This window comes from Phascolarctos cinereus, unplaced genomic scaffold (genome assembly GCF_003287225.1).
Source record: "Phascolarctos cinereus isolate Bilbo 61053 unplaced genomic scaffold, phaCin_HiC Scaffold_5;HRSCAF=322, whole genome shotgun sequence".
NCBI classification, from domain to species: Eukaryota; Metazoa; Chordata; class Mammalia; order Diprotodontia; family Phascolarctidae; genus Phascolarctos; species Phascolarctos cinereus.
In genome coordinates, this window is record NW_027555958.1 from 45,959,856 (window position 1) to 45,986,215 (window position 26,360).

General features: G+C 47.3%; 1 protein-coding gene across 2 annotated transcripts; it reads left to right on the forward strand.

Moving 5' to 3' along the window:
* Window positions 1–2,719: 2,719 nt before the first annotated feature.
* Window positions 2,720–23,602, forward strand: ACP6 (acid phosphatase 6, lysophosphatidic). Of its 2 annotated transcripts, none has more exons than XM_021003566.2 (10): window positions 2,720–3,342; window positions 10,314–10,442; window positions 10,575–10,705; window positions 10,936–11,015; window positions 14,069–14,156; window positions 16,760–16,892; window positions 19,693–19,793; window positions 21,972–22,067; window positions 22,434–22,599; window positions 23,404–23,602. In XM_021003566.2, exons 1-10 carry the CDS (start codon window positions 3,124–3,126, stop codon window positions 23,572–23,574), a joined length of 1,314 nt encoding a protein of 437 aa, XP_020859225.1. In that variant the 5' UTR covers window positions 2,720–3,123; the 3' UTR covers window positions 23,575–23,602. The 2 variants fall into 2 exon arrangements, with proteins under 2 accessions (XP_020859225.1, XP_020859234.1); XM_021003575.2 differs by having other exon boundaries at window positions 2,722–2,901.
* The last annotated feature ends 2,758 nt before the right edge of the window (window positions 23,603–26,360 follow it).

Below are 26,360 nucleotides of genomic sequence, written 5' to 3' on the forward strand. Positions count from 1 at the left end.
ACTCTGGAATTTGAGTCTGTGCTCAAATTCGGCCTCTAGGGGCAGCTAGATGGTGAAGTGGTTAGAGCACTGGGCCTGCAGTCAGGAAGTTCAAATCCAGCCTCAGATATTTAGATTCACTAGCCTTGTGATTCTAGGCAAGTCACTTAACCCTGATTGCCTCCAAAAAAAAAAATTCTTCCTCTGACACTCATTAGTTGTGTGACCTCAAGCAAGTCATTTAACTTTCATATCTATCTATCCATCTATCTACATCTATCTATCTATCTACCTATATATATCTATATATATACATCTCACAGGCAGCTTCCTAGGACTTATTTACCAAGCTCAGTCTATACTGATGGGGTGGATTCCACAATAAAGAAAAAAAACCCCACAATTCAAATAGCACTGAATGTTTTACAAAGTCAGTAAAGCTTTTGAAGAAGGAAGATAAAATAAATACTTTGCAGATACCTAAACAGATGTAGAGCATAAGGGCTTTTAAAATACAGCACTGCTGACCTGGTCCCTGGTGTCAGCTGTCTGCCAGCTGTGGAAGGGCTGAATTTACAATCCTGTGTTCTGCCAAAGACCAGAAGCTTCAATGGGAGCTAATGATAATGAAGGCAGGTGGGTAGGGTCTGAATTTAACTCTTTTATGAGCATACCTTACCCTGCATCATCTTTATGTATTTGGTGTCCAGCATTTTAATGGGGAATTATCAACATTTTTGTCAAAGCAGTAAAGATGTTATCAGGGCTGTGGATGTTGCTTACTATTTAAAGAGCTTCCATCATATGCTAAGTCCTGTACCTGCCAATTCTTCCTGCTTCCTAGGAGGATGGCTGTGGGACTGAGCTGGAGGCATTGCCATCCCCAAAGCTCTTGGATTCCGAGTCCTGGGCTATCTCCACAAGAGTCTGAGGGAAGATGATGCTTAAGGTGGCTAGAGGTGGCCTGACCTGCCTGGTCCCCAGGGTGCCTTGCTGCTTCAGCTAGGCTGGCTTGTCTGTGCTATGAGTGACAGTTGGTTGGAAGTTGATGGGGTTGGCTGGCCTCTTCTCTACAAGAGATGCCTTCCTGGATGATGACAGTGAAGGATGCTCTGGGAGCAGGACCACTCCCACTGTGGTTATGTGCTTATATTCTAAAACCCCATTCATGCAGGTTCCTTAAGTAGCTTTGCAACTGAAAAGTGTAACAATAAATATTTGAAATTTGAAAAAAAAATAAAACCCCATTCATCCAACAAATATTTATTGAGCTCCTATTCTACTCAAGGTATTGTAGCAGATACAAAGGGGTAAGAAAGGATGGGCTTCTTCCTTTAAGGAGCTGATGGTCTAATAGTGGAAATAAGGCATGTACAAAGTCATCACAATATATGGGCAGTGTAAGTGCCCTGTCATTGGTATAAGTAGTGTTAGAGTGATGACAGAGAGCTCACTTCTGGCTAGGATGATTAAAGGAAGACTTCACAGAAGAGTTGGGCCTTGAAGGGTGGGTAGGATTCCTGTAGGTGGGTATAAAGAGGAGAAGGGATTCCAGGCAGAAAGATGGCCATGGCGTGTTTGACAAATGGCCACTGTAGCTAAGCTATAGCTGATGTGAAAAGAAATCATGGGAGATAAGGCCAGAAAGGATTTATTGTATTTTTATTGAGAAAGGTATTGAATGCCAGGCTAATTTGTTTGGAATTCATTCTGTAGACAATGTGGGACCACTGAAATATCTTGAACAGGGGAGTAACATGAGTTTTGCTTAACATAGATTAACCTGGCAGTACTGTGCCTGATAGCTGGGGAGATTTCAGGCCTCATGGCATGAGCTAACAGTGGAAAAGGCAATAGATGAATGAAATGGACACGACATTTTAAGAAGTAAGAATTAAGTAAGAAATAAGAAACTGGCATCTCAGTTTTACACAAGAGAAAAGTATCACTTATTCAAATTAAAACATGCCAATGTTTATCACTATGAATCGCTTTGGATTCCCTATGCTCCCTACTGTGGCATTTAAAGACCTCCACAAATAGTTGTAGCTGTCTCACATATTATTAATTCTTTTCGTGTGCTCTTAGAGTCGGGCCAATCTAAACCAGTCACTGTTTTCTGAGCTCCCATAATCACCCCCACGCATTTTCAATTGAAAATGATCTTTCTCTCCTAGAACCCCTCCCAAACATTTATCACGGTATAATTTGCATTATAAATATTTGTGTGTTTGACTTATCCTCCCTAGCGCAGGGGAGAAAATCTTGTTTCGTTCTGTATCCCTACCGTATTGTTTGTAAGTAGGCAATTAATGACTGTCTATTGAATGGAAACGCATTTCTCATTTGATCGTTTTGAGCAGCCAAGTTCTCTGAAGTTTGCTAGCTCCTCTTCCTCTCTCCCTCCCAAACCCCGGCGCTCCATCACGGCTGATTTCTCATTGGCTGAAGCCGGGGCATCAATGTTTCCTTCACTGGGATTAGTGACTCTGCTAGCACATCCCATACTAGGGCATTGGAGAAGCATCAGGTGAAGGAGCGGAACGGAGGGGGGCTGTAGGGGTGAAGTCCCATAGGACGATACAAGAGGGGCGGAGTCAAGTCTGGGCTGGGGGTGGGGGGAGAACCTCCGCGTGGAGGGCCGGCTGAGCGCGCTTCCTGCTGGGAGTTGCAGTTCATCGCGCCGCAGGAGCTTCCGATTTCGGGCTCGCTTTGGGACTCCATTTCCCGTCGGGCCACGCGTGGTCGCCCCCTGCCCCCGCCCCCCCGGCCCGTTTGTTGCCGGGGGCGGGGGCGCTCGGCTGATAGGAAGGACTGTCCCGGGAGCCAGACGACGGTCCGCTCGCTGAGCGACCCTGGGCAGTATAGGAGTTTATGCTTTCGGGCTCTCCTCTGGCCGCCGTCGGGAGCGGGCGCACCCAGGTAGTTGGACGGGCGCGGACCGCCGGGGGAGAGGACGCCCGGAGCAGGGGCGCCTCCTGGGAGGCTCGGTCGTCGGTCCCCGGAGGGCAGCGAGTGTCCGCAGCGGGAGCCTCGGGCTGAATGCCGGCGCTCTCCCGAGCCGCCGCTTCTGGTGGCCGCTGAGCCCTCGCGGACCGTCCGGCGGGTGAGCCCCGCTCTCGCCTGCCTCGGGACGTGGACACCATGCTGTCCAGGCTCTTCAGCATGCGCGTCTGGGCGCCCGTGGGCGTCCTCACCTCGCTGGCCTATTGCCTTCACCAGCGCAGGGTGGCCCTGGCCGAGCTGCGTGCTGACCGAGGGCCGCCGGTCACTGACCCCAAGCAGCTGCAGCTGAAAATGGTGCAGGTGGTGTTCCGCCACGGGGCGCGGACGCCCCTCAAGCAGCTGCCGCAGGCGGAGCAGGTGAGGGGTGGGGGGCGGCCCGGGAGGCAGTGCGCACTCACAGGTGCCTTCGGTCCCCTCCGACGGCCGGACCTGCGAAGGGGACGCGGGTCGGCTGGGCGCCTCCGCAGAGCCCCGCGGGGGCGTCCAGGTGCGCTTGGCAAGCGCTCACCTTCGCACGTCTGTGCATGCTTGATCCCCGGACCCTGGGCAGCCGCCAATGGCCCGGGGACCGTGGGTTTAAGTGGTGTTTGCCAAGTAAGTGACAGAGGCCGCCTTCCCGAACTTGCAGGCTAAGAACGTCCCAGAGGTGTTTCTTGATACCCAGCAAAGCTTTTCTGCATCCCTATCTCTCTCTCTCACCCCCACCTTGCTTTCCATTTCCTACCCAGCTTGATTCAAGTCAGTAAATAGTGCTTTAAATTAAGTATCCAGGGGAGACAGTGTGGTAAAATAGGGAAAAGACCTAGATTATAATCCCATCTCTGATGCTTACAACTCTGGTGATCTTGGGCGGGGCCTCAGTTTCCTCACCTGTAAAATGAGAGAGTTGGTTTAGGAGGCTGTGCAGGTCCCTTCCTAGGTGTCGGATCCTGTGATCCAGACTCCTGCAAAACACTAGCGCCAGCCGGGGGATACAGAGGTAGATGAGATGTGGTTGACCGGTTGACAAATGATCTCCTACCTTAATGAAGTGAGGGGAAGAATTCCAAGTCAGGTGAGAACACAACTGAATAACTGATGGAGATGTCCAAAATGGCTGTGAGTTATTTGTGGATCAAGAGGATACTTTTGCAGAAGGGTTGGGTGGGAGGATGTCAGAAGGTGTGTTTGGGGAGATGACGTCTTTCAGTTCGGCCTTGAAGAAAGGGGTCTGGTGGTTAGAGATGATGGATGGGGTTCAAGTGTTGGGATGGGGTGGACAGGAGGTGTTGTGAGCAAAGCAGGAGACAGGAGAAAGCATGAGGATGCAAAGGAGAAGTAGCCTTATGAAATAAAGCTGGTAAAGTGAGTTGGAATCTGTGAAACACCTTAAATGCCAGGCTCACAAGCTTTGACTTTAATGCGGAGAAGCACTGAAATTTTTTGAAGAGAGGGTTGACATGCAGGAGGTGCATTAGAAAGGTGGATTATTCATTCAGGCAGCAATGTGAAGAAGAGATTGGAGAAGGGAATATATTGGAAATGGGAATAACAATGAAGAGGTTTCTCCAGGTGAGGAAAAAAATGAGGCTGCATATGGTAGGAGTGGAAAGGAATGAGAATGAATGCTAGAGGTATTGCACAGCCAAAACTGGTAGGATTTGCCAACTGATGGATCTGAGGGGGAGGTAGATTGTGAAATTACTCTAAGGTAATGAGCTGGGGGGGGACCAAATGATGGTATCATCCATGGATCTAAATAAGTTGAGGAAGGGGCAAGTTTGAGGGACAAGGTTGAAATGGATGAGTTTGAGGTTGCAGTGGGATTTCCAGATGGAGAGATCCAGAAAAATGAGAAATTCAGTCAAGTTCTGGGAGAGGGTAGTTAGAGATTTGGGAGTCACTCTCCAAAATTTGTAACTGAATCTGTGTGTGAAACCAGAGGTGAAGGACAAGGAATGAGCCTTGGGGAATTTGTTTCTGTTTAAGGGATGGGGGCAGAGTAAGAAGAGCAGCAGCCAGAAAGGCAGAAAAACCTTGAAGATACTGTGGCAGAAAAGGTGTAGTAAAGGAGGGAGTGGCATGCTTCAGAGAGCTGGAGAAGGACAGAAAAGACCTTTGGATTTGTTTTATTGGAAGGATGATGAATAGGAACTGATGTTAGAAAGTAAGAACAGAAGGCACCATGGCTTGGTGGATAGGGGTGGCTTCAGAAACAGGACAGACCTAGGTTCAAGTGTGCAGCACACACACACACATTGTGTAATTCTGGGCAAGTCATTTAAACTCTCAGAGCCCTGCTGTGCAGGAGGGAGTTTCATCACTTCGGAATTCTCAATAACAATGAAATCACCAATCAGTTTAAAAGAAAAAAACTTTTAAAGAAAGTAAAGACATTTTTAAAGGATTGGCGATTTTAAAACTCAACATTTTTATGAAAACTGAGAGCTTGCTTGGCTAATTATAGGCCAAATAGCGATCTCTAGGAATCATTTTCTTCATTAGCAGACAGACTGGAGATAATAAACACTTATATTGCCTGCTTAACAAGGTTATTGTGAAGTACAGCTCAGAGATCAATGTAAAGATACTTCAAACTATAAAACCCCATACAGATGACAGGGATTTTCATTATCGGAGGAGACATGCTTAAAGTTGAGAGACTTTTGTTCTGGGTAATCTCCAGTTTCTGGGGATGCACCAGAAATTCTCTGGCCCCCTTTGAGCAGCTTTGACACGTTTCTGGATTGGTAGAACTTTTCAGTGTGGTTTATATGCTTCAGAGTTTTCTCTCCAGCTTAGCATTGAGGCAGGGCCTGGGGAGGGTCTAGCATCTGAAAAACAAAGCATGTTGTCCTCCACTGGCTTGTGAGACCAAATTGCCATCCTCTATACCACCCTTTCCTAGATAGATGGATTCTAGTATTTCAAACCTGCCAAACTTCTATTCAGAGCTCTTTTAAAGTATTTTTCCTTCCAGTAAAAGCAAACAACCCTGAGAAGAACCATTACAGGTGAATTAATTCATCTGCTTTGTTTTTCTGCTGCTTCTGTTTTTCTTTGCTTTTGCTTCTGAGAGTCCTAGAGACTTGCTCTTTGGTGGTTTGGAGGAAGGTGAAGAAGGGTTGTGATCTGGACTGTGGAGGATCCTTCAGAGTGTACTTTATGAAGCAAGGTAACCAGGCCTGTTACCTTGAGAAGCAAACCTTCTGATTAAGGTGGCACATCCCTTAGAATAGAATTTATAGGGGTGGGGTGTGTGTGTGTGTGTGTGTGTGTGTGTGTGTGTGTGTACAGATTTGGGAAGGACTTTTGGAAGTAATCTAGTCCAACCCCTTTTTACAGAAAAGGAAACTGAGATTAAGAGAATTTTATATATGTCATACAGCTTGTGTTAAGGCAGAGGATTGGCCTGGGGTCCCTTTTGCCTTCCTAGTCGCTAACATAACATCTCTAACTTTTTTGAATGTCTCCGTCTGGCATTTCCACCGGTAACCTCAAATTCATCAACAAGATCAAACTCATCAGTGTAAGAGATCTTGGAAATCATCTGGTCCAAAGCACTGATTTTTACAAATTAAGTAACTTGCTCAAGGTTACAGGTAGTGTGGAGGGCAGATTTGTTCTAGAGTCAGCATTCTTTCCTTTGTATCCCACTGCCCTGTGACTCTAATTCTTAATAGTCTTTATGTGGCCATGCACATATGCCTGTCTCTTCCCGATAGAGAGGAAGGAAGAGCTCCGTGAGTTTCCCCTGGAGGGAGGGGCCATAGTGTTGGCACCATGTTTGTGGATGCCTAATAACCATTTGGGATTGTTCTGATTGAAACTGACTTCTGAGTAAGATTAGCTTATAGTGCGTTTCTGTCTTTAGGCACTAGATACCACAGCTAATTTCCAAGAGAGTTATGGCTTGGATAAGGGAGGGATGGAGGACATTCACTTTTTGTGCCATCTAGTAGTTTCCCCAAGGTTACCCAGACTAGGACCCGAGACTCCTGATTCCTATCCAGTGCTGCTTTGCCGTTGATTTCTTTCTATTCTACCTTCTCGATTCTCTACCGAGCTGGTTTTAGAAGTACACCCTGTGGTCATTGGACAAAAACATCTCTGGGGGAGCAGAGTTAGGAAGGCCGTTTGATGGAAAGATGAGTCAAGAGGTTTGCAGTGGGAATGGAAAGGAAGAAATGGGTTTAAGATATATTTCAAGGGAAAAACTGACAAGACAAGGTTATTGAAATGGATTCTAGAGATAATGGTAAGGGATGAGTCTTAAGATAATTTCAAGATTTTGAGCCTAAGTGACTGATAATGCCATTGGGAGAGGGACCTGGCTAGTGGAGTAAGTTGAAGGTTTGGACATGCTAAATGAGGGGATAGGATCTGTCTCATAGGCAAGTCTGCAGTGCCGTGGTCTGACCTCGAGTATCTGCCACTATTCTAACTGAACCCATCAACTCCAGCCATACTTCACTATTTGCTATCCTTTCAATGCTGTATGTTCATTCCCATCTTTGTCCCTTTACTCTATGTCCCATCTGCTTAGAATGTTCTTTTCCCACTTTTTACCTGTTAATTCCTGCTTTATTCTTCAGGGTCCTTTCACTATTCACATGAATGCCTTCACTACTCATTTTGTACTGAGTTGTAGGTATGTAGAATTTAAATATGGAATGGACCTTGGAGATCATGTTGAATACCCCCTTCCCATTTTACAGATGAGGAAATGAGGTCCTGGACGCGATCAGTGACTCACCTAAACTCACGTGGGTAGGAAGTAACAGAATAAGGATTCAAAACCAGATCATCCGACTAAATCTCATGTTGCTTTCACTGAGCTATTTGACAAATATGGTTAATTAACATATTTCTTGTTTCACTTTTGCATGATTTTGTGTTCCTAGCTAGTTTTTTTCAACTAACCAGAATTAATTTTCTCCCCTTTTCACTTCTCTTCCCACTCAAAAAAAGCAAAAACAAAGTCCTTAGAACAAATATGCATAGTTTAACAAAAATCCAGGAGTGACCAAATCCAAAGAATGCATGTCCCATTCTGCATCTTGAGTCTTATTATCTCTCCTTCAGGAGGTGGGTCACACTATTGTAAGTTCCACAAGAGCAAAGGTCACCTCTTATCCCTTGCTTTTTATCTCCCAGAGTGCTTAGGCACTGTGCTGGGAAAGTGGCTATGTTAAATGAATGACTCAAAGAAGCTGGAGTTAGAGGACAGTTCTGGAGATAGGAATTTGGGGAACTATCTGCACAGAGGTGGTTATTAAAGCTGTAAAAATAGATGCATTCTCCAAGGGGGAGAGAGAACACTGGAGAACAAAGCATAGGCCCCAAAACTAGGCCTTTGAGGAGTGGGTGAGAGTGGAAAAGATCTAGTCAGAGATGGAAGAGAAATAGGATGGGGTCCTATGACAGTAATCAAGGAGGATAGGGGTGACACATTGTGCCAAAGGATGCTGAGAGTTTAAGGAAGGCGGGGGAGAGAAGGGCCATTGGGTTTGTCTAGGAGGGGATGGCCATTGGCCATCTTTAAGAGAAGAGGGACAGGAAACAGAATCTAGAGGATTAAAGAAGGATGAGTGGTGAGCAACAGATGGAGACCACTTGTTCAAGAAGCCAGGCCAAGAGAAAGAAAGGCGATGAGCAGCCTGTGATGTGGCAGCCACCGTGGTGCCTTTGGAGCATGGGCTGGGATCTGGAAGGGGCTTCAGGCTTAGTGTTAAGGGTGAGGAGCTGGAGTCCCAGGGCACAACAGGCAGCCAGCACAGCACCACCACCCCCGAGATTCTAATCCAGATCCAGCCTTTGCACTGTACATTGTATTCTGTCTTTTCTCAAGTTGTGCTTGTTAATGAGACATCCTCGGGAAGTTATTTCCCAGTGGGAATTTGGAGATAATTGAAAGTGCTCGCCCCACTCTTTGGTGGCTTCATTCTGTAACTCACAGGACCTCAGGGGTCATCCAGTCACACAGAAATGAAGTGACTCACCTAAACTTACACAGCTATTTGTGAATGAATGAATGAATGAATGAATGAATGAATGAATGAGGGAAAAGGCATTTAAGGGCCTACTATGTGTAAAATGATATGCTTAGCACTGGAGTTACAAACAGAAAAACAACTGCCCGGCCCAACACTGAGGGAGCTCACCTGCTGACAGGCAGAAAACAAGTATAGGAGGTTTCAGCCCAAGTGAGGTAGAAAGACCCCATGGTCCTTAGGGTCATTGGCAGCATAGACAGGGATGAATCTTCTTTACCGTCATTTCTGCTAATGAAGTCATATCCATTTCTAAGGTCGATCCATCGGAGAGTGCCAGGAACTCTAGTGGCTGACACAAAAGCAGTTGCTTCCAGTGATGATGAATATGGGGGCGGGAAGCAGGACCAGCGGTCTGGAGGTGCGCGTGGGCTTACCTGCCCAAGAAGCATCTAGGTGGCAGGGTAGATAATAGAGAGCTGGGCCTGAATTCAAATCCAGCCTCAGACACTAGCTAAGTGATCTTAGGCTAGTCACTTAACCCCTACCTGCATAGTTTTCCTCAACTCTAAAATGAGGATAACAGCACCTAGTTCATGATGAGAATCAGGGCAGTAACATTTGTAAAGTGCTTAGCTAGATGGCTTCATGGATAGAGTGCTGGGACTCCTCCTTAGATACTGCCTAGCTGTGTGACCCTGGGCAAGTCACTTCGTCCTGTTTTCCTCAGTTTCCTCATCTGTAAAATGAGCTGGAGAAGGAAATGGCAAACCCCTCTAGCGTCCTTGCCAAGAAAACGCCGCATGGGGTCGTGGAAAGTCGCGTGACTGAAATGACCGGACAAAGTGCTTAGCACGGATGCGTGGCGTGTAGTAAGCCCCTGACGAGTGCTCGTTTCCTTCCACTGGCACTTGGTCAGTGGCTGGTGTTGGCGGCTGCGCCACTTGGTGACTCTGTGGCCCGGGCTGGAAGCAGGACTTTTGCTGTTCTCAAGACTCTTGGGTTCAGGGTGCTGGGCTTTCTCATGCAGGTCTGAGGGGCTGGTGCTGGCTGCAGTGTTGGCTGGAGTTTTGACATCCTACTATCTCTCCTTAGGTGCCTCATTGTCACAGTGAAATCTAGTCAGTCAAGAACAACTTATAGCTGGGAGGCCTGGACGAAGTCCTCAGTGCTACCAGAGGCTTCCCATCTATGCCTCAGATTTCCTTCATCTAGAACCTCCTGCTCCTCTTTCGCAGGAGTCCTAGTAACAAATGAGACAATCCCTGTTGAGTGCTAGGAGTTAATTGGAAGGTGTGAATGCCTCGCTTTTAAGCAGTCCTTTTCATAGCATCTCGGGTTTTGTTATTATGACAGGTAGAGTGGAATCCCACCCTGTTGGAGATCCCTGCCAAAACTCTGTTTAATTACATAGTAACTAATCTCACTGGCGGACCCAGACCTCCCTCTCCCTACGACAGTCAATACCAGCAGACCAAGCTGAAGGTGAGCCACATTTCCTAGCTCTGCTTGGGATAAGCTCCCGAGTCTTTTGTGCTGGCCAAGGTCTCAGTGAGTTATTATGGGAACTCTGTCCCTCTGCCCTCTCCTTTCTTCCCTTCTCTCTCTTTGCACCAGGGTGGCGTGTTTGCAGGACAACTGACCAAAGTGGGAATGCAGCAAATGTTTGCCCTGGGAGAGAGGCTGAGAAGGAACTATGTAGAAGATGTCCAATTCCTCTCCCCGACTTTCAATCCATTGGAGGTCACGTGAGTCCCTTGTAAAGTTGTGCCTTTCTAGAGGTCTTAAGCCCGTGAGACCCCATCTGGCCCCTAAACCTCCCCTTCCCTCTGTGGTAGGACATTCAGTACTCATCCTCCATTGCCATCCCTTAACTAATCTCAAATGGCTTATGGGAAGGATGTGTCTTGTGGTCATGTGGGATGTGATCCGTGATAGGGAAGACAGTCCATTGAAAACGAGGCTTTTTTTTTTCCAGTGTTCGTTCTACTAACATATTTCGGAATCTGGAATCGACCCGGTGTTTGCTCGCTGGACTTTTCCAACACCAGAAAGAAGGTTAGAATCTTGGCCCCAGGCTGTTAGCTGCTGAACATGTTATTTTTCAAGCTCACAAAACCCTCTGCTTTACTTTCACATCCTCCCCCTTCCTCTGTGCTTGGAGCCCAGGGAACACTGCTCTTTGGCTGACACCCTCCATGTTGCTTGGCAGAGTTTCCCTCCTAGAATTGTCTGACCTCAGCCTTCAGCAGTCATTGCACAAACCACCCTGCATGAGGGAGAGCCTTGAGTGGGGAAGGATACAGAGGATGGGAGAGAAGGCTCAGCTGGCCTGGATGGACTCAGGCCTACAGTGGCTGGGCGTAATTGTGTACCAGATGGGCCTATCGAGGGAAACCTGTGTCTTCTCTTAATTCTTCCCCAGGGGATGAGGTTCCTGGAGTGTTGTTCATGTGAATGAAATGATAATGAAATTAAGTTTGAACTCAGATGAAATATGGTAGAAGAGGTAGAACCTTTCATCTCTGGGTCCAGGATTCTGATGCCCTGTTACTCCCTGGCTGAGGTAAACCGACGTGCTGTAGCCACTCGTCATAGAATGGCAGCACTGAAAAGGATACCAGAGGTCCATAACAGAAGAAATCTGGCCAGGAATCCCTGGATGACGTGTCTGACAAGTGCTGTCTGGAGTCTGTGCCCAAAGGCCTTGTGGGATGGGGACTTCATGACATCCAAAGGCAGTCCTAATTAGGAATGTGTTTTCTTTTCTATGGTGCTAAAACCCGTTCTGCTCGTGCCTTCTTGGGTCACACAGAACAAGGCTAAGCAGTTTGATGCATGATGGCCCTTTACGTAACTGAAGGTGGCTAATTGTGCCTTTTGGCTAATGGCGAATTTTGCTGTTTCTTCCACTTGATCCTCACGTGGCATTGGTCCGCTTGCCACCTTAGCGACCCCCTTATGGATGTGCCCCTGACTTTTCAGGGCCCCTCTAGACCTGGAGGGGCTGTCACGTAAAGGAAAATTAGACCTGTACGTGGCCCCAGAGAACAGAATGAAGCTAAGGCACAAGTTGGAGCAAGGCAGGGGTTGGCTTCTATCAAATCTGACTTGTCCAAGAGTGGAATGAGCTGACTCAAGACCCCTTAATGATGGGGGGTGGGGGTGGTCTTCAAATGGAGCCTGGGTGATTTTATAGCAAGGATTCTTATTCAGTAAGTCAGCAAGCACTATTGAGTGCCTACTGTATACCAGGCACTGAAGATAGAGATAAGAAGAATGAAGTGATCTCGGCTCACAAAAAGCTTACATCCTAACAGGGGAAGTAGCAGCTATTGTCTTTTTTGGTTTTGGTTTTGGTTTTTTTAGTGAAGCAATTGGGGTTAAGTGACTTGCCCAGAGTCACATAGCTAGGAAGTATTATGTGTCTGAGGCCAGATTTGAACTCAGGTCCTCCTGACTCCAGAGCCGGTGCTCTATCCACTCTGCCATCTAGCTGCCCCTAGTAGCAGCAATGTGTGCACAGCATGATATGCGTGGCAGTCATTTCCTATTAGTCATCATGTATTGTTTCAATTAAGGGGATGTTGAAGCCTCCAGTATCAGGGTGGGAGCTGAGGAAAAGATGGTTAACCAGGAGCCGGAGCTGGTACATAACAGTTGCCATGACCTGGACTGAATGATGAGAAAGCATTTGTTAGGCACTTAGATGCCTGACACTGCTAAGGATACAGCAGTCGAGCTTGGGGGGCAGGGTGGAGCTTGGATCACCTGACTCCAGACCCAACACTGCTTCTGCTCTAGCACACTTCCTTTCGAGATGACACGTCTTCACTGGGAGCTGCTTCTAGAGTGTAGCTTGGGATGTAATCCTGTTTTTAATACATAAATAGCCTCTTCTCAGAAGTGCTAGAAGCATGGTTGGGGCTAAGAGGGATTGTTCTCGCCAGAGGCCTCCTCAGCCCAAGATTGACTAAGCCCCAGGTTCCATGCTGGGGAGCCATCATAGCTGGGTTGGTTTCATTATGTGATAAATGCCAGGAAGCTCCCAAAAGTCTTGGTTATGGGCTGAGAGTTACCAGTGCAAGAGACAAAATGTCAATATGGTGATTGCATCCCGGCCTGTCCTGCTTTTCCATTTGTGTCCCCAGTGAGTAAGCCCCTCATTAGTGCTTTTTCATTCATTCTAAAGGGCTTCCTTTCTGTGGCTTAGCTTTGTGGCCCTCATGCTCTTTCCTCTGCCATTTAGTGAGGTTTGTGCTTGGGTAACGTGGACACCTTCCACTTTCTCTTCCTTCCTGTACACCACCCTGTCTTCCCCCCCCCCCCCCCGCACAGAGCAGACTGCCTGGAAGGTGGTAGGGTATATAGGCCTGTCCACCCTATGATTGGACAGTAGCTGCTGTCAAAAATGTGTAATGTTCTTGTGCTAAGAATTACCATCTTTGAATGAGTCACAACTTCTGTTTCCCTAGTTTGGCTCAGGAATCTGATATGCCTTCTGGCTACTAGGGGTCATGTGACTCAGTAGGCTTTGCATGCTTATGGTCCACGTGTTGGGCCCTGCAGAAAGCAGAGCAGATATTGATGCCCCAGAGTTGGGGGGAGACTATAGTTGATGCCCTTGCAACTAGGAAGAGCTGGTGACTGGTTTTTGCCCCCTATGAACATGGAATGAATGAATAATAACCCGTGTCTGTGTACCACTTCGTGTGTCATTTTACGTGAGGAGCCCTGTGGTTTGCCCACAGTCACAAGCCTCCTTGAGCCTCATTATGCCAGTGCCAAGTCCAGGGCTCTTTCTGCCATAGTGATGCTTGTTCTTTCTGGGTTCCTCTCCAGTCCTTGGGATGTGATTGGTCAGTCTGCCCAAAGTGACCCACAGTGGGTGAGATGTACTGGGCAGCTGTGGTTTCCTTTGTCTTGTTAGGTTGCCACAGATAGGTCCTGTTTGCGTGGGATGGGGATTCAGGCAATTCTGTATAGTCTGGGAGTAGTCCTCTACCTGAACCCCTCGGGAGAAAAGGAGGTTGTTCAAACTGGATGACAATGCTTGTTGTACCTGAGCGAGATGGGGGACGTGATGCTGAAATCTCCTACCTGTTCCCTAGGTCCAGTCACCATCCTCACTGATGAAGCAGGTTCTGAAATCCTGTACCCCAACTACCAAAATTGCCACTCCCTGAGACAGATGGTCAGGTAACTGCCCTCTCACACCCTCAGTGTTTTTACCACTTCTGAAGTGTCCTCTACTAAAAGAACGCCGCCTTCCTCCAATCTTCCCATCACTCAGTATTGGCTGATCAATCAGCAGGTGTTTATTAAATGTTTGCCACGTGCCAGGCATTGTTCTACGGATATAGAGACAAAAATGAAACATTCGCTGTCTTCAAAGAGCTTATGTTCTATTAGAAGATATATGTGTGTGTGTGTGTGTGTGTATATATATGTTTTTATTTATACATGTCTAATATGTAACGGTGTGTGTATATAATATTATACATACATATATGTGTATATATCAAATAACCAGACTCATAGGGGTGTGTACATATATATATGTGTGTGTGTGTGTGTATGTGTATATATGTTTTTATTTATACATGTCTAATATGTAACGGTGTGCGTATATAATATTATACATACATATATGTGTATATATCAAATAACCAGACTCGTAGGGGTGTGTACATATATAAGTGCGTTATATGTCTTTGTATATTTATTTTGACATATTTAATATATACGTGTATATGTGTACCATCATCATATGCCTATATGTAGATATCAAATACCCATGCCTATAGGACTGTGTGTATGTGTATGTATCATTAACTATATAAAAATCTGGTTGGGCTTCTCGTGCCTGTGGGTGGACAAGGGCTAGCTGCCTGATCAGGAGCAGTGGAAAATCTCTTAGGTTTGTACTAGGTCAGGGAATTCACCGTAGAAAGTTTGTGAAGGGACCATTGCCCACCTGATGGGGAATAGGGGTCCCAATAGCTTTAGAAATAGTTGTATGAGAGCCAAGAAACTTCTCTGTGCCAGACAGGTGGAAAAGGATCATGGGATCATCGAGCCTTTGAGCTGAAAGGGATCTTAGAGATCACCTGGTCCAGGAAACAGAAGCCTCAAGAGGTGAAGGGACTTGGCCAGTGTTGGCCATAGATAGTGAGAGGCTGAATTGTAATCCAGATCCTTTGTCAGCTTTTGGTTCCAGCGACGCCTTAACTGCTCATCCAGTGCAGGGCCCTAGCGATGCGGAGATAAGAGGGCACAGGCCATACTTTTAAGGATCTTACATTTCTGGAGCGTGGAGCAGTAGGGAAAGCATGCAAATACCTAGGACACAAGACTTATCCCATGTAAGCCTATGAGGTAGGCTGGATGGTTATTATTGTCCCCATGTCACCTGGAAGACAGGGACATTTTCGTTTTTGCCTTTTCTGTCCCTAGTGCATAGTATGGTGCCTGGCTCCCAGTTACCATTTACTAAAGTGAGTATTGAATTGAATGAGAAAACTGAGGTTTAGGAAGGCCCTCACAGTCGCCCAGATACTCAGACATAGGATCGCAGATTTAGAATGGGAAGATACTTCAGAGGTCCAGTCTAATCTTCTACTTCCACAGGGGTAAAGTGACTCGTCTAGGGTCACTTCTGAGGTGGGAATTTGAACCCAGGGCTCCCTGACCCAAAGTCTGAATACCCCTTGCTGAATGCCTTATTGAATTGCTAGAGCCATGACTTCAACCCAGACTGCTCTGCCTCTGAATCCGTTATTTTTTACAATATACTGTACTCCTCTTCCTCAGGGATTATTTATGGACTTGTCATAGGTCCCATTTGAAAAGCAGCCTAAGGTTGGCCTAGTTGTCTGAGTCAGTGCAGTAAAGTACAAAGAGTTTCTGGGTACGAGAGATCTGGGTTCTAGTCCTGGCCTTGCCACCAAAGGACCTTGTAGAAATTACTTCATCTCTCTTTGAACCCTGGTTCCCTCATCTGCAAAAAGGGGATCACGACCTTTTCTTTTCCTCATAAAAGAGTCTTTTTGAAGATCATGTGAGATTATGTACATGAAAGCTATTAGAAAATTGGCACGCGCCATCCAAGTGTAATGGTGGTGGTGGTGATGCTGCCTTTGTGAGGATTTCTTTTTAAAGTTTGCCCTGCATCCTCTCATTTAGTCTTGGAAAAACTCTGACACAGGGAAGAAATCTTGATGTCCCTGGTTCACAGAGGAGGAGACTGAGGCACGGAGGGTTACACAAGTTAGGAACGAAGCCCAGACTGGAGCCTAGTTGATGCAGCCTCCCTCTGCCAGGAGCTGACTACATCACCACACCCTCCCGCCCCCCCCCCGGGGATGGAGAAAGGAAGGGGTAAGGGGAAGGCAGGGTGGAGGAGACGGGACATAGGAAGAGTCCCTGGAACTCCCAGCTCCCCAGGTCTGCATTGTGCATTGTCCCTTGGACCAAGGATCCTATTTATCTAGAGCTAGAGATGGGGCTTGGAGCTCCCCTGCTCCACCAGCACCACCGCCACCGCCATTTTACAAAGGAGAAAACCGAATCTCTGAGCAGCAGTGGGGCCAGAGGTAGTGAGACGGTGGAGCCAGAATTGGGACCCAGTGCATCTCAGACTCTAAATTCTCACCTGTTCACTCTAATAATGGCAGCTCAGCCACTGCTCCTGCCCTGTGTTATGCAGGGCATGGGGCCTCAGAGTGAATGACTGATTATTCTCTCCCATTGGTGGGTAACGTGGGAGAAGTCATGATGGCTCCGCTTCTTTTCCTCTGCAGGGTCAGGAGGCTGACGGCCTCTCTGCAGCCTGGGATCTCAGAGGATTTGAAGAAGATACAGGAAGAGATGGGCATAGATGAGAGCAAAGATGTGGACTTCTTCATTCTGTTAGACAATGCGTTAGCAGAGAAGGTGAGTGCGGGCTTCCCCCGGGAAACAGCCCTTCCCTGGAATTATAAAATCTCAGATTTGGAAGGAACCCTCCAAGGCCCATTTCAGGGATCTTCTTTACAGGATCCCAGACAGGGCGTCCACTAACCTCACCTTAAATACTCCCAGTAATTTTATAGGGCACCATTTGATTCTAATTTATAGAAAATTCTTCAACCGTCTCACATTTGATTTGGTTTTAAAGACCTCAAGATCGTGATTTTTCTTGGGACACATTTCAGGTGATCCCTTTTAAAATGTGGCACCCAGTTCCTCCCATCCTCAGGTCAGGTGTAGTATGACGAGTATACCTTTGACACTGGTTTAGTGCTAAGGAGAAACGTGAAGGAGTTTGGGTCTCAGACTAGACTTTTACTGCTAAAACTACAGAAATGCAGTCAGATCTCTGCTTTGTAGACAAGGAAGTGGAAGCCCAGGGAGCCTGAGGAGTCACAGGCAGAACCCGGTCCCCCAACTCCCAGGCCATTGTCCTTCCCCACACTGCCCAGGGGCTGTTACTTTCCTGGGACCATGACATGTGTGCACGCTGCATGTCCTAATGCCCCATAGTTCAGTATTGCTCTAGTGTTTGGACAAAGCGCCGTCCTCATGGGAACCACAGGCCTGGGACATCGCGATTCCAACATCTCAAGTATGTTTTATCCTCTCAATCAATCAATAAGCAGTGACTCAGTGTTCACTATGTGACAGGCACAGTGCTGAGCACTAGGGGCGTGGGAACCGAAATGAAGCAGCATCTGCCCTCAGGGAGCTTACAGCCGGTCAGATGCTGCAGCCAGGATTCCAAGCAGCCCCAGGTCCCTGACGTCAGGAGAGGGAAAAGGGAAGGACTTTGGGCCAGGCATGTGTGTGGGCGTGGGACAGGAGCCAGTGTCCTTCCTGGACAGTGGTAGGTAGGATGGGACTAACTGCCATGTGATCTCGGGGTTGAGGCCAGACCTCGCTAGGCCCGTCCAGAGATCCGGGACCTGCCTTCCAGCCCCTTCCTTCTGTAGCCTCCTGTCCCTTCCGGTAGGAAATGAGTAGTGTTCCTCTTTTTCTTGGCATCCACTGCCCTAAGGGAATTATTCCTATAGAGATTAAGATGGAGAGATTTTATACTCCTGACCCACCCTGCTCACTCAAAACTGAGTGTAGGAGGGATGTGTACAGACACTTCAGAGCTGAAACAAAGTTGGCACCCAGATCAAACTAACAAAAAATGAAGCGAGACTGGATTCCTTGCAGCTAGCTCTTCTATGTAGGGCAGCTAGGTGGTACAGTGAGTGGATAGAGTGCCAGGCCTGGAGTCAGCAAGGCCCAAGTTCAAATTCAGCCTCAGACACTAGCTGTGTGACCCTGCTCAAGTCACTTAACCTGTGTTGGCCTTAATCTACCGGACAAGGGAATGGCCAACCCTGCCAGTGTCTTGGCCAAGAAAACCCCAAATGGTGTCCTAAGAGTAGGACACAACTGAAAATGACTTCTGTGTTACCAGACCAACTTGTATCACTTGGTCTTAGACCTTCGCATTCCTGCTGTTCCAGAGGCATGACCAAAATCTTTGTGGCCTCGCCCTTTCCCACCCCCATAAAGCTATCCCCAGTTTCCTCCCCGCCCCCTTAGCAATCTTTCCCTCTCAGATTCACAGAGACCTTTGTCTCCCATCTCTCAATCCACTTAACTACAATACAGAATAATATGTGATACTTTTGTTTACGCCCTATCCCCTTATCGGGAGGTAAGCTCCATGAGTGTAGAGGGACTGAGTCCTCCTTATATGGGCTGTGTAGCTCTCCCCTCCTCGTGCCTAACACAGAGCTCTCCTAGGAGTGGGCGAGTGGATTAGCTGCCTGGCTGGCTCCCTGACAAGGTTCAGAAAATTTGTAGATTCAGTCATTCCTCAGATATCGAGGATCCAGGCTGTATAAGGCCCTGTGCTAGACACCCCAAGGAACGCGGGAGAAAAGGGGCCCAGCCCCCGTGCCTGCCAGGACTGGGCTGGGGCGCCCAGAGGAGGGAGGAGCGTCCTGCTGAGGGAGGAATATCACTGGGTGTTGGAGCTCAGCCGTCCTGGGGGTGATGGTACAGTAAAGAGCCCTGGGTGAGGGACTGGGAGATTTCAGTTTCTGGTCCTGGACATGCTGTTTGACTTTTGGTAAGACACTTAACCTTTCTGTGCCTTGGCTCCCTCCCCTTGTCTATAAATAAAAAAGATGGACCAGAGGATCTTCAGTGTGTCCTTTAGTGCTTAGCACAGTGCCTGGCATACAGTAGTCACTTAATAAATGTTTATTGATTGATTGAATTCTGCTTTCTAAGATTGATGAACTGTGAATTGTGGGAGACAGTGTGGTATAGTGGAAAGAGCCGGCTGGATCAGCTGAGAACCTGAGTTCAGATCCTGCCTCAGATAATATAATACTTTGGGGAGCTCACTTCACCCCATTAGGACTCGAGCTCTTCCCCTGTGAGATGAGATGGATCAGACTAGCTAGCCTCTGGGGTCCCTCTAAGTCTCTATATAATCTTGTTATCCAGAAGACTATGCAAGCACAATGGGGCAGGGGAGGCAGCAGGGCTAAGAGAGCCCTGGGCGTGTCACGGACCAGCACGGTGCTCAGTCTGGCTGGGAAGAGCAGAAGATAGGGCCCCGGGAGGGGGACCTTGAATGCCTAGAGAAGGCCTTGGGGTTTTCTTTCATGGGCTTTATGTGGTGGGGTCTCACCTAAAGAGGCAGCCAGGGAATGCTTTCTTCTAACTGAATTCATGGCCCTTTCAGGTTCACGGGCTCCCCAGTTGCCCCATGCTAAAGAAATTCACACAGATGATTGAGCAGAGAGCTGTTGACACAGCCCTTTATGTCCTGGGGAGCAGAGACAGGTGAGGCTCCTGCTTCCATGTCTGGTCCAAAGGCGTCCCTACTCGAGCATTCTCGGACCCAGAAGGCAGTGAGGGTGACAGCTTCAATCAGTGACCCAGCAGACCTGCCCCACTGTCAGCTGGCACCTCATGCAGGCTGCTGCATCCTGGTGACATGCTGGCTGGTGGAGACAGACAGGCCCCGGGAGCCCGGGCTTCACGGGGGCTGATAAATTTGTGTACTGCCTGCAGAGTCAGGCACGATGGGAAACAGTGGTGTATCAGCTTCTGCCACTTGGCGACTTTTCTTTCTTAGTTTGAAGTCTTGAGAAACAGGGTCAGTGTTCTTGTGACCACGAGTGGAGTTGGGGTCAGGGATGAGGTCTTTCTTTAGAACCTCAGAATTGGGAAGGACCTCAGGTTGTCTGGGATTCTTCTGCTATGCCAGCACGACCTGTCAGCCAGCCCCTGCCTCAGTTCCCCCTCTGGAGATGGGGAACTCCCGAGCTGCAGAGAAAGTCTCTCTTCCCTTTATAGTAAGTTACCTTCCATGTGTCCCTGTTGCTTCTCCTCACTGGTCCTAGTTCTGCCCTGGTCAGCCCTCTGGGGCCAAGCAGAACAGGTCTAATCCTGCCTCCTTCCTATCAAAGTCCTTCCTGTTGGGGCAGCTTTGCTGCACCACCACCTCGTCTTCTCTGGGGTAGATGGCCACGGTTCCTGCAGCTGATCTGGTGATGGTCACCTTTTTCTTGACATTCTGTCGGTGTCCTTCCTAAAATGGAGTGTCTAGGACTGACCGGGATCAAAATGTGGAGTGACGAGGGGGCCTTGCCTATCTCTTCCCTAGTTCTGGACACAGGACCTGTGACAGTGCACCCTAATGACTAATTAGCTTTTTGGTGGCCGTGACCCGCTGATGACTCACCTCTCTCCCACGGTGTGCCCAAAACTTCAGATCCTCCTCTTGTGAGCTGCTGTCTAGCTGGGTCTCCTTCATCCAAAGTGCAGTTGATTTTTTTAACCCAAGCATAAGATTTACAATTATCCTTATTAGATTTACCCCGTTGCTCCCTATCTGTCATCTTATATACGCTAGCCTCATTAGCAAGTTCCCCCCTTCTGACAGTAAAAATATTAACTTGTCTCCCCAACTAAAGAGTCTCAGGTTGTGGGTCATCAGGAAGGCAGTGGGAGCTGCTCTGTGAAAGATGAATGGGGAGAGAAGCATAAGATTTAATGTTTCAAGAAGCATCATGGTCTGTTGCATAAAAATAATAGCAATCCAATGTATTTCCTCCTCTTTGGGAGCAGCGTGGATACTTCTGTTCCCCCAGCCCCAATCACTTAACAAGATTAAAAAGTGGTTTCAGTCTTGCCAGTCTGGGCTCTGCGCTTGGCCACCTGCCTTTGCTCATGAAGTACCCCTTCACCTCTCCCAGGCCTGAGTCATCCTTCTCTCTCTTCCTCCTTTGTCCACGGCCCTCGATTTGTTCACCTTGAAGACCCAGCTCAAAGGCTCCCCCCCCCTCATCCTGCCTTTACTCCACATCCCTTCAGCACATCTGGATTCCATTTCTGAGACTCCTAAAGTATTTGATCTTGGCGAGACCTTAGAAATCACACAGTCGATTGTTCCCAGAGCCTCTGTAGGAACTCGGGTACTGCTTGTTAGCTCACTTTATGCTTGTCCATTCACTGACTTAGAATTATTTTTTATAATTTCTATTTGTAGTGTCCCCAGCCAGGTGATTACTTAGACCAGTGTATCATTTTTCCACATCATCTTCTGTTTTCCTCCCATGACCAAAACCCTTGGTATAGACTCAATAAATCATTAATTAATGAGCCCTCCTTCCATGCTTCACCATCTCTTCATAGTCTGTCTTGGCCCAGGCCTTCCTGTATTGTGCCCCCTCCTCTTCCCCAGGTCTACCTTCTGCTCACTCTTAAGTCTGTTTCCCTTGTTCCCAGGATTGGAACTAGCACTACCTTTAAGGACCCTCTGCATATAATAGGGAAAGTATCATTCCTTTCCGTCACTGAAATGACTGCCAGTCTCTGTCTCTAGGCCCTGTCTGATTTTTAGGGTGTAAGCCTTTTGAAAGCAGTTGATGCTGTATATTTATGTATTTCCCAGTAATGTACACACACATGAAGCACAATATGTGTATATTCATCACGAACTTGCCTCCATCCTAGGGAAGGACTTCAGATGGCAGTTGGTCCCATGCTCTACACCCTACAGAATAACATGCTAGAAGCAGTGAACCTTTCTACTCCACCCAGAAACACCAGGTATCTAGTAAAGCCATGGCACATCTCCACGATACGGGGACCCCAAACTGGGGGTGGGGGTGGAGGGGTGGGTAGAGCAGGGAGGAAAAGAAGTTTGGGAACATGGTGATGGAAGATGGAGCCCAAGCTCTTAGGGACCAGGAATAAAGAACACCCAAAACCTTCAAGTCCCTCTCAGGCCAAGGTAGCCCACTGGGTGGTGGCTTTCCTTATCATTACCCTTGGCTCTGGGTTCCATTGGATTACCCAGGGTCTGGATCAGAAGCACTTTTAATGGAGTTCTGCAGGGATCCAGTCCCCTGGTTGTCTGCAAGGTCATTGGGTAAGGAACATCAGAGAGGTTTCTTCAGAAACTCTTTCTTACAGAAAGCTCTACCTCTACGCCACCCACGATGTGACCCTCATTCCCCTCTTAATAACACTGGGGATTTTTGACCACAAGTGGCCCCCCTATGCTTCAGACCTGATCATGGAACTCTACCAACACCAGGAGTCCAAGGATTGGTTCATTCGACTTTCTTACAATGGCGAGGTAAGTCCTCTTTGGGAAGATCTTTAAGGCTGGTCAGTTGATGGGTCGACATGCAGCACTCCCCACCCCTGCACAGTGCATCCGATGCATTTGATCTGTTCAAAGGTAGAGTGCAGCCAGGCTCCTGAATTCTGCTTCATAACTTCAGATGAAGTTTAGGGGAAGGAATGAGTTAATATGGTGCAGAATCTGGAATCAGAGATCCTGAGTTTGAATCCTTTTTCTGCCCTTGCTTGTATGACTTCAGCTTCTCAGGGCCTCATATTTCTAAGCTGAGAAATAAGGGGGCTTGACTTAATTACTTCAAAAGTCCCCTCTAGCGCTCACCCTATCCTGTGGCTCCGGTCCCCATCTCAGTTCTGCTATAAACTCGTTCCAGGACACTTGGCCCAACGTGCCCCTGCTCTTATGTGTGCCTCCTGTTAATGGCAACACATTCTGTCCCACTGGGCCCGTTGGGAGGATCACTAATAACAGACCTTTGGCTGGTGAGGGAGCAATTATGCTTATCTCTTTAGCATCTTGATTGTTTCATACTGTGTGTCCCAGGAACTGGTGGCATCTTGAGGAGTGGGAAAAGAGAACCTCATTGAGTCCAGTCCATCCGTGAGGCTGGGCATCTGAAGGGCACACAACACAGGCACATGGGAATATTGACATTGGGGTTCCATGGCCGTCCTGCCATTTGGCTGTATGTGCTTTGTGCCCTCAAGTGTTAGGGACCCTCAAAGCCATGCCATCCCCAGCGGCAGCTGTTCCGTGGGCCTCGGTCCACTTCCTGGCTTCTTTTTTATTCCCCTACAGGAACAAGTGGTGAAAGGCTGCCCAGCAGGATTGTGTCCCCTGGCAGAGTTTTTGAATGCACTGTCACCTTACACTGTGAGCCCAGAAGAATACGCCGCGCTCTGCTCGCAGCCAGCAAATATGGGCATTGGAAAAGACAAGCAATCAGATGGCACACCTGCAGGAGACTGATTTTTAAATAAAGACCTGTTTGCATAAACATCTGGGGCTCTGTGTATGTTTGAGCGGAGATCATAGCGATTATTAAATCCCGAGGCGCTGCTCTTGTGAACGACTGAAAGAGAGCAGACGTTGGCCGAGTGTCTCTTCTGTGTGGGGTGCTGTGAGGAGAGATGTCAAGTCTAGATAAGATGCAGCCCTGGCCTCGTGGAGGTTACAGCTGAGTATGGAGAGAGGACCCACGCCCAGGTAAGACTTTGGAAATCCAAGGTCACCTGAACGCCGCAATGAAGTATCATCGTGACTTGAGGGGAAAAGAACTGTATGAGCACTTATTTGGTACCTGGAATGGCGGCCAAGACTTGGATGCAAATCCTGGCCCTGCCACTTAACACCTTCCGCATTTCAGGTTCCTCATCTGTGAAATGACGATGGTTTCTAAGGTACCTCTGGCTCTACATCTTATAATCTCCAGAGAGTTCTGGGCTAGCAGCCCCTGCAGCTCTTCGTTTCCAGTCACTCATGCAGACAGATCTCTTAGTTTCCTGCAGGTCAGACCACCCCATTCATTCATTCGTTCGTTCGTTTGTTCGTTCATTCATTCGTTCGTTCATTCATTCGTTCATTCATTCATTCAGTGCTAATTATAGCACTGAGATGCTGGACATGCAGTTGAGAGATCATCAATGATTCCTCATTCTCACTCTACGTATCCAGTCTATTGCCAAATCTTCTCATGTCTGGTATACATGCCCTTCTCTCCACTTACCCAACCGCCATTATGTTCCTGGCTCTCCTCACCTCTCCTTGGATACTACCAACATCCTTCTACCTGGTCTCCCTTCCTTGCATCTCTCCCCACTCCAATCCACCTCCACCCAGCCTCTAAGGTACTTTTCTAAAGCATAGGTATAACTATATCACCTATCTTCCCAAGGAACCACAGTGGCTCCCATTACCTCTAGAATCTCATTTAAACTGCTCTATTTGAAGTTTAAAGCTCTTTATAACCTTCATAAAAGTTCTTCATAAAGGCTCCTCACTCCCTTTCTAGCCTTCTTCTACCTTACTCCCCTTCTCACACTCTACAATCCAGCAATGCTGCCCTACTTTCATTTTTTTTTCCAAACGTGGTACTCCTTTGCACTGGCCATCCCCCTGTCTGGAATTCTCTGTCTCTTTACCTCCACTTTTGAATTTCCCTGGCTTCCTAGGAAGACCACTCAAATCCCACCTTCTGCAGGAGGCTTTTCTGGGTCCCCTGTGCTGCTAATGCCTTTTCATTTCATATTATCTTCATCTGGTCTGTATATATCTCATAGGTACCTACCCAGTATGTTCTCTCCATTAGAAGGTATAGTTCTTGACAGCATGGACCATGGTGGTTTGTTTTGTTTTCCTTTTATTCCTGACACATAACACAGAACCTGGCCTATAGTAAGTCTTTAATAAATGGTTGTTGACTCACAATAACCCCCCCCAAAAAAAGGAGGAGGGTAGGGTCCTGTCCTCAAGATACTTATAATCTATTGAGAAGGTGTATGGGTACACATACACAGCACCCCTTCTAGGATTACTCCTACATCTCTTCCTCCAATGGATGGGTGGGTTCCCAGAGGGCAATGACTACCACTCTCCTAAGGGTTGTAGGGGTAGCCCTGAGGGGTTAGAGTTTTATAATATAATTTTTGCATATATTATGTAATGTATATTATTTATATATGATGTATTACAAAATTTTACCATTAATACATCATATATATTATATATAAACTATGGACCTGTGATTTTATCACATAGGGAAGTTGTCTTATAGAAATGCCCTCCATTGACGCACATTGGTAACAGTCTGTAACTTGGAATCTAGGCAACAGGTTAAGTCAACAGGTTAAGTGACTTGTTCCTGGTTACACAGCTGTATTTCTCAGAGGCAGCAGTTGACCCTGAGTCTTGGTGATTCCAAGATTGACCTTCTATACACTAAGCTGAACTGTCTCTCTTAAACACAAAATAGAAGGAGGTCCTAGATCCAATGCTTAGCAAAATGCCCAGAACACAATAGGTGCTTAATAAATGTTTACAGATTGGTCAATGGATTGCCTGAATAATTTGTGATTTCACTGGTGTATACTGGTGTACCCAGATGATGAAACTTCCCCTACCCATGTGGATTGGCACTTTAAAAAAATTTTTTTTAATATAAATTTATTTATTTTTAGTTTTCAACATTCACTTCCACAAGTTTTTGAGTTCCAAATTTCTCACCCGTCCCCACACCCCAAGATGGCATGCATTCTGAATACCCCTTCCCCTAGTCTGCCTTCTCTTCTATCTCTCCCCCCTCCTTCTCTTATCTCCTTCCCCTTCTATTTTCCTGTAGAGCAGGATAGACTTCTGTACCCCATTTCCTGTATTTCTTATTTCCTAGTTGCATGTGAAAACATTTTTTTAAAACATGTGTTTTTAAAACTTTGAGTTCCAAATTTTCTCCCTTCCTCCCTCCCCACCCACCCTCATCGAAAAGGCAAACAACTCAATATAGGTTGTACATATGCAGTTATGCAAAACATTTCCATAGTAGACATGTTGTGAAAAACTAACTCTATTTCCCTTAATCCTATCCTGCCCTCCCATTTATTCTATTCTTTCTTTTGACCCTGTCCTTCCTCAGAAGTATTTGCTTCTGATTACCCTCTTTCCCAATCTGCCCTCCTCTCTATCACCCCCTGCTCTCTTGTCCCCTTCTCCCCCTATTTTCCTGTAAGACAGATTTCCATACCCAATTGAATGTGTATGTT

Bases quoted from the DNA above. Each gene is read 5' to 3' on its own strand.
- ACP6 (XM_021003566.2), top strand. From the start codon at position 3,124: ATGCTGTCCAGGCTCTTCAGCATGCGCGTCTGGGCGCCCGTGGGCGTC. The intron at 10,443-10,574 runs GTGAGCCACATT...TCTTTGCACCAG, and splicing joins ACCAGCAGACCAAGCTGAAG to GGTGGCGTGTTTGCAGGACA. The intron at 19,794-21,971 runs GTGAGGCTCCTG...CCTCCATCCTAG, and splicing joins GTCCTGGGGAGCAGAGACAG to GGAAGGACTTCAGATGGCAG.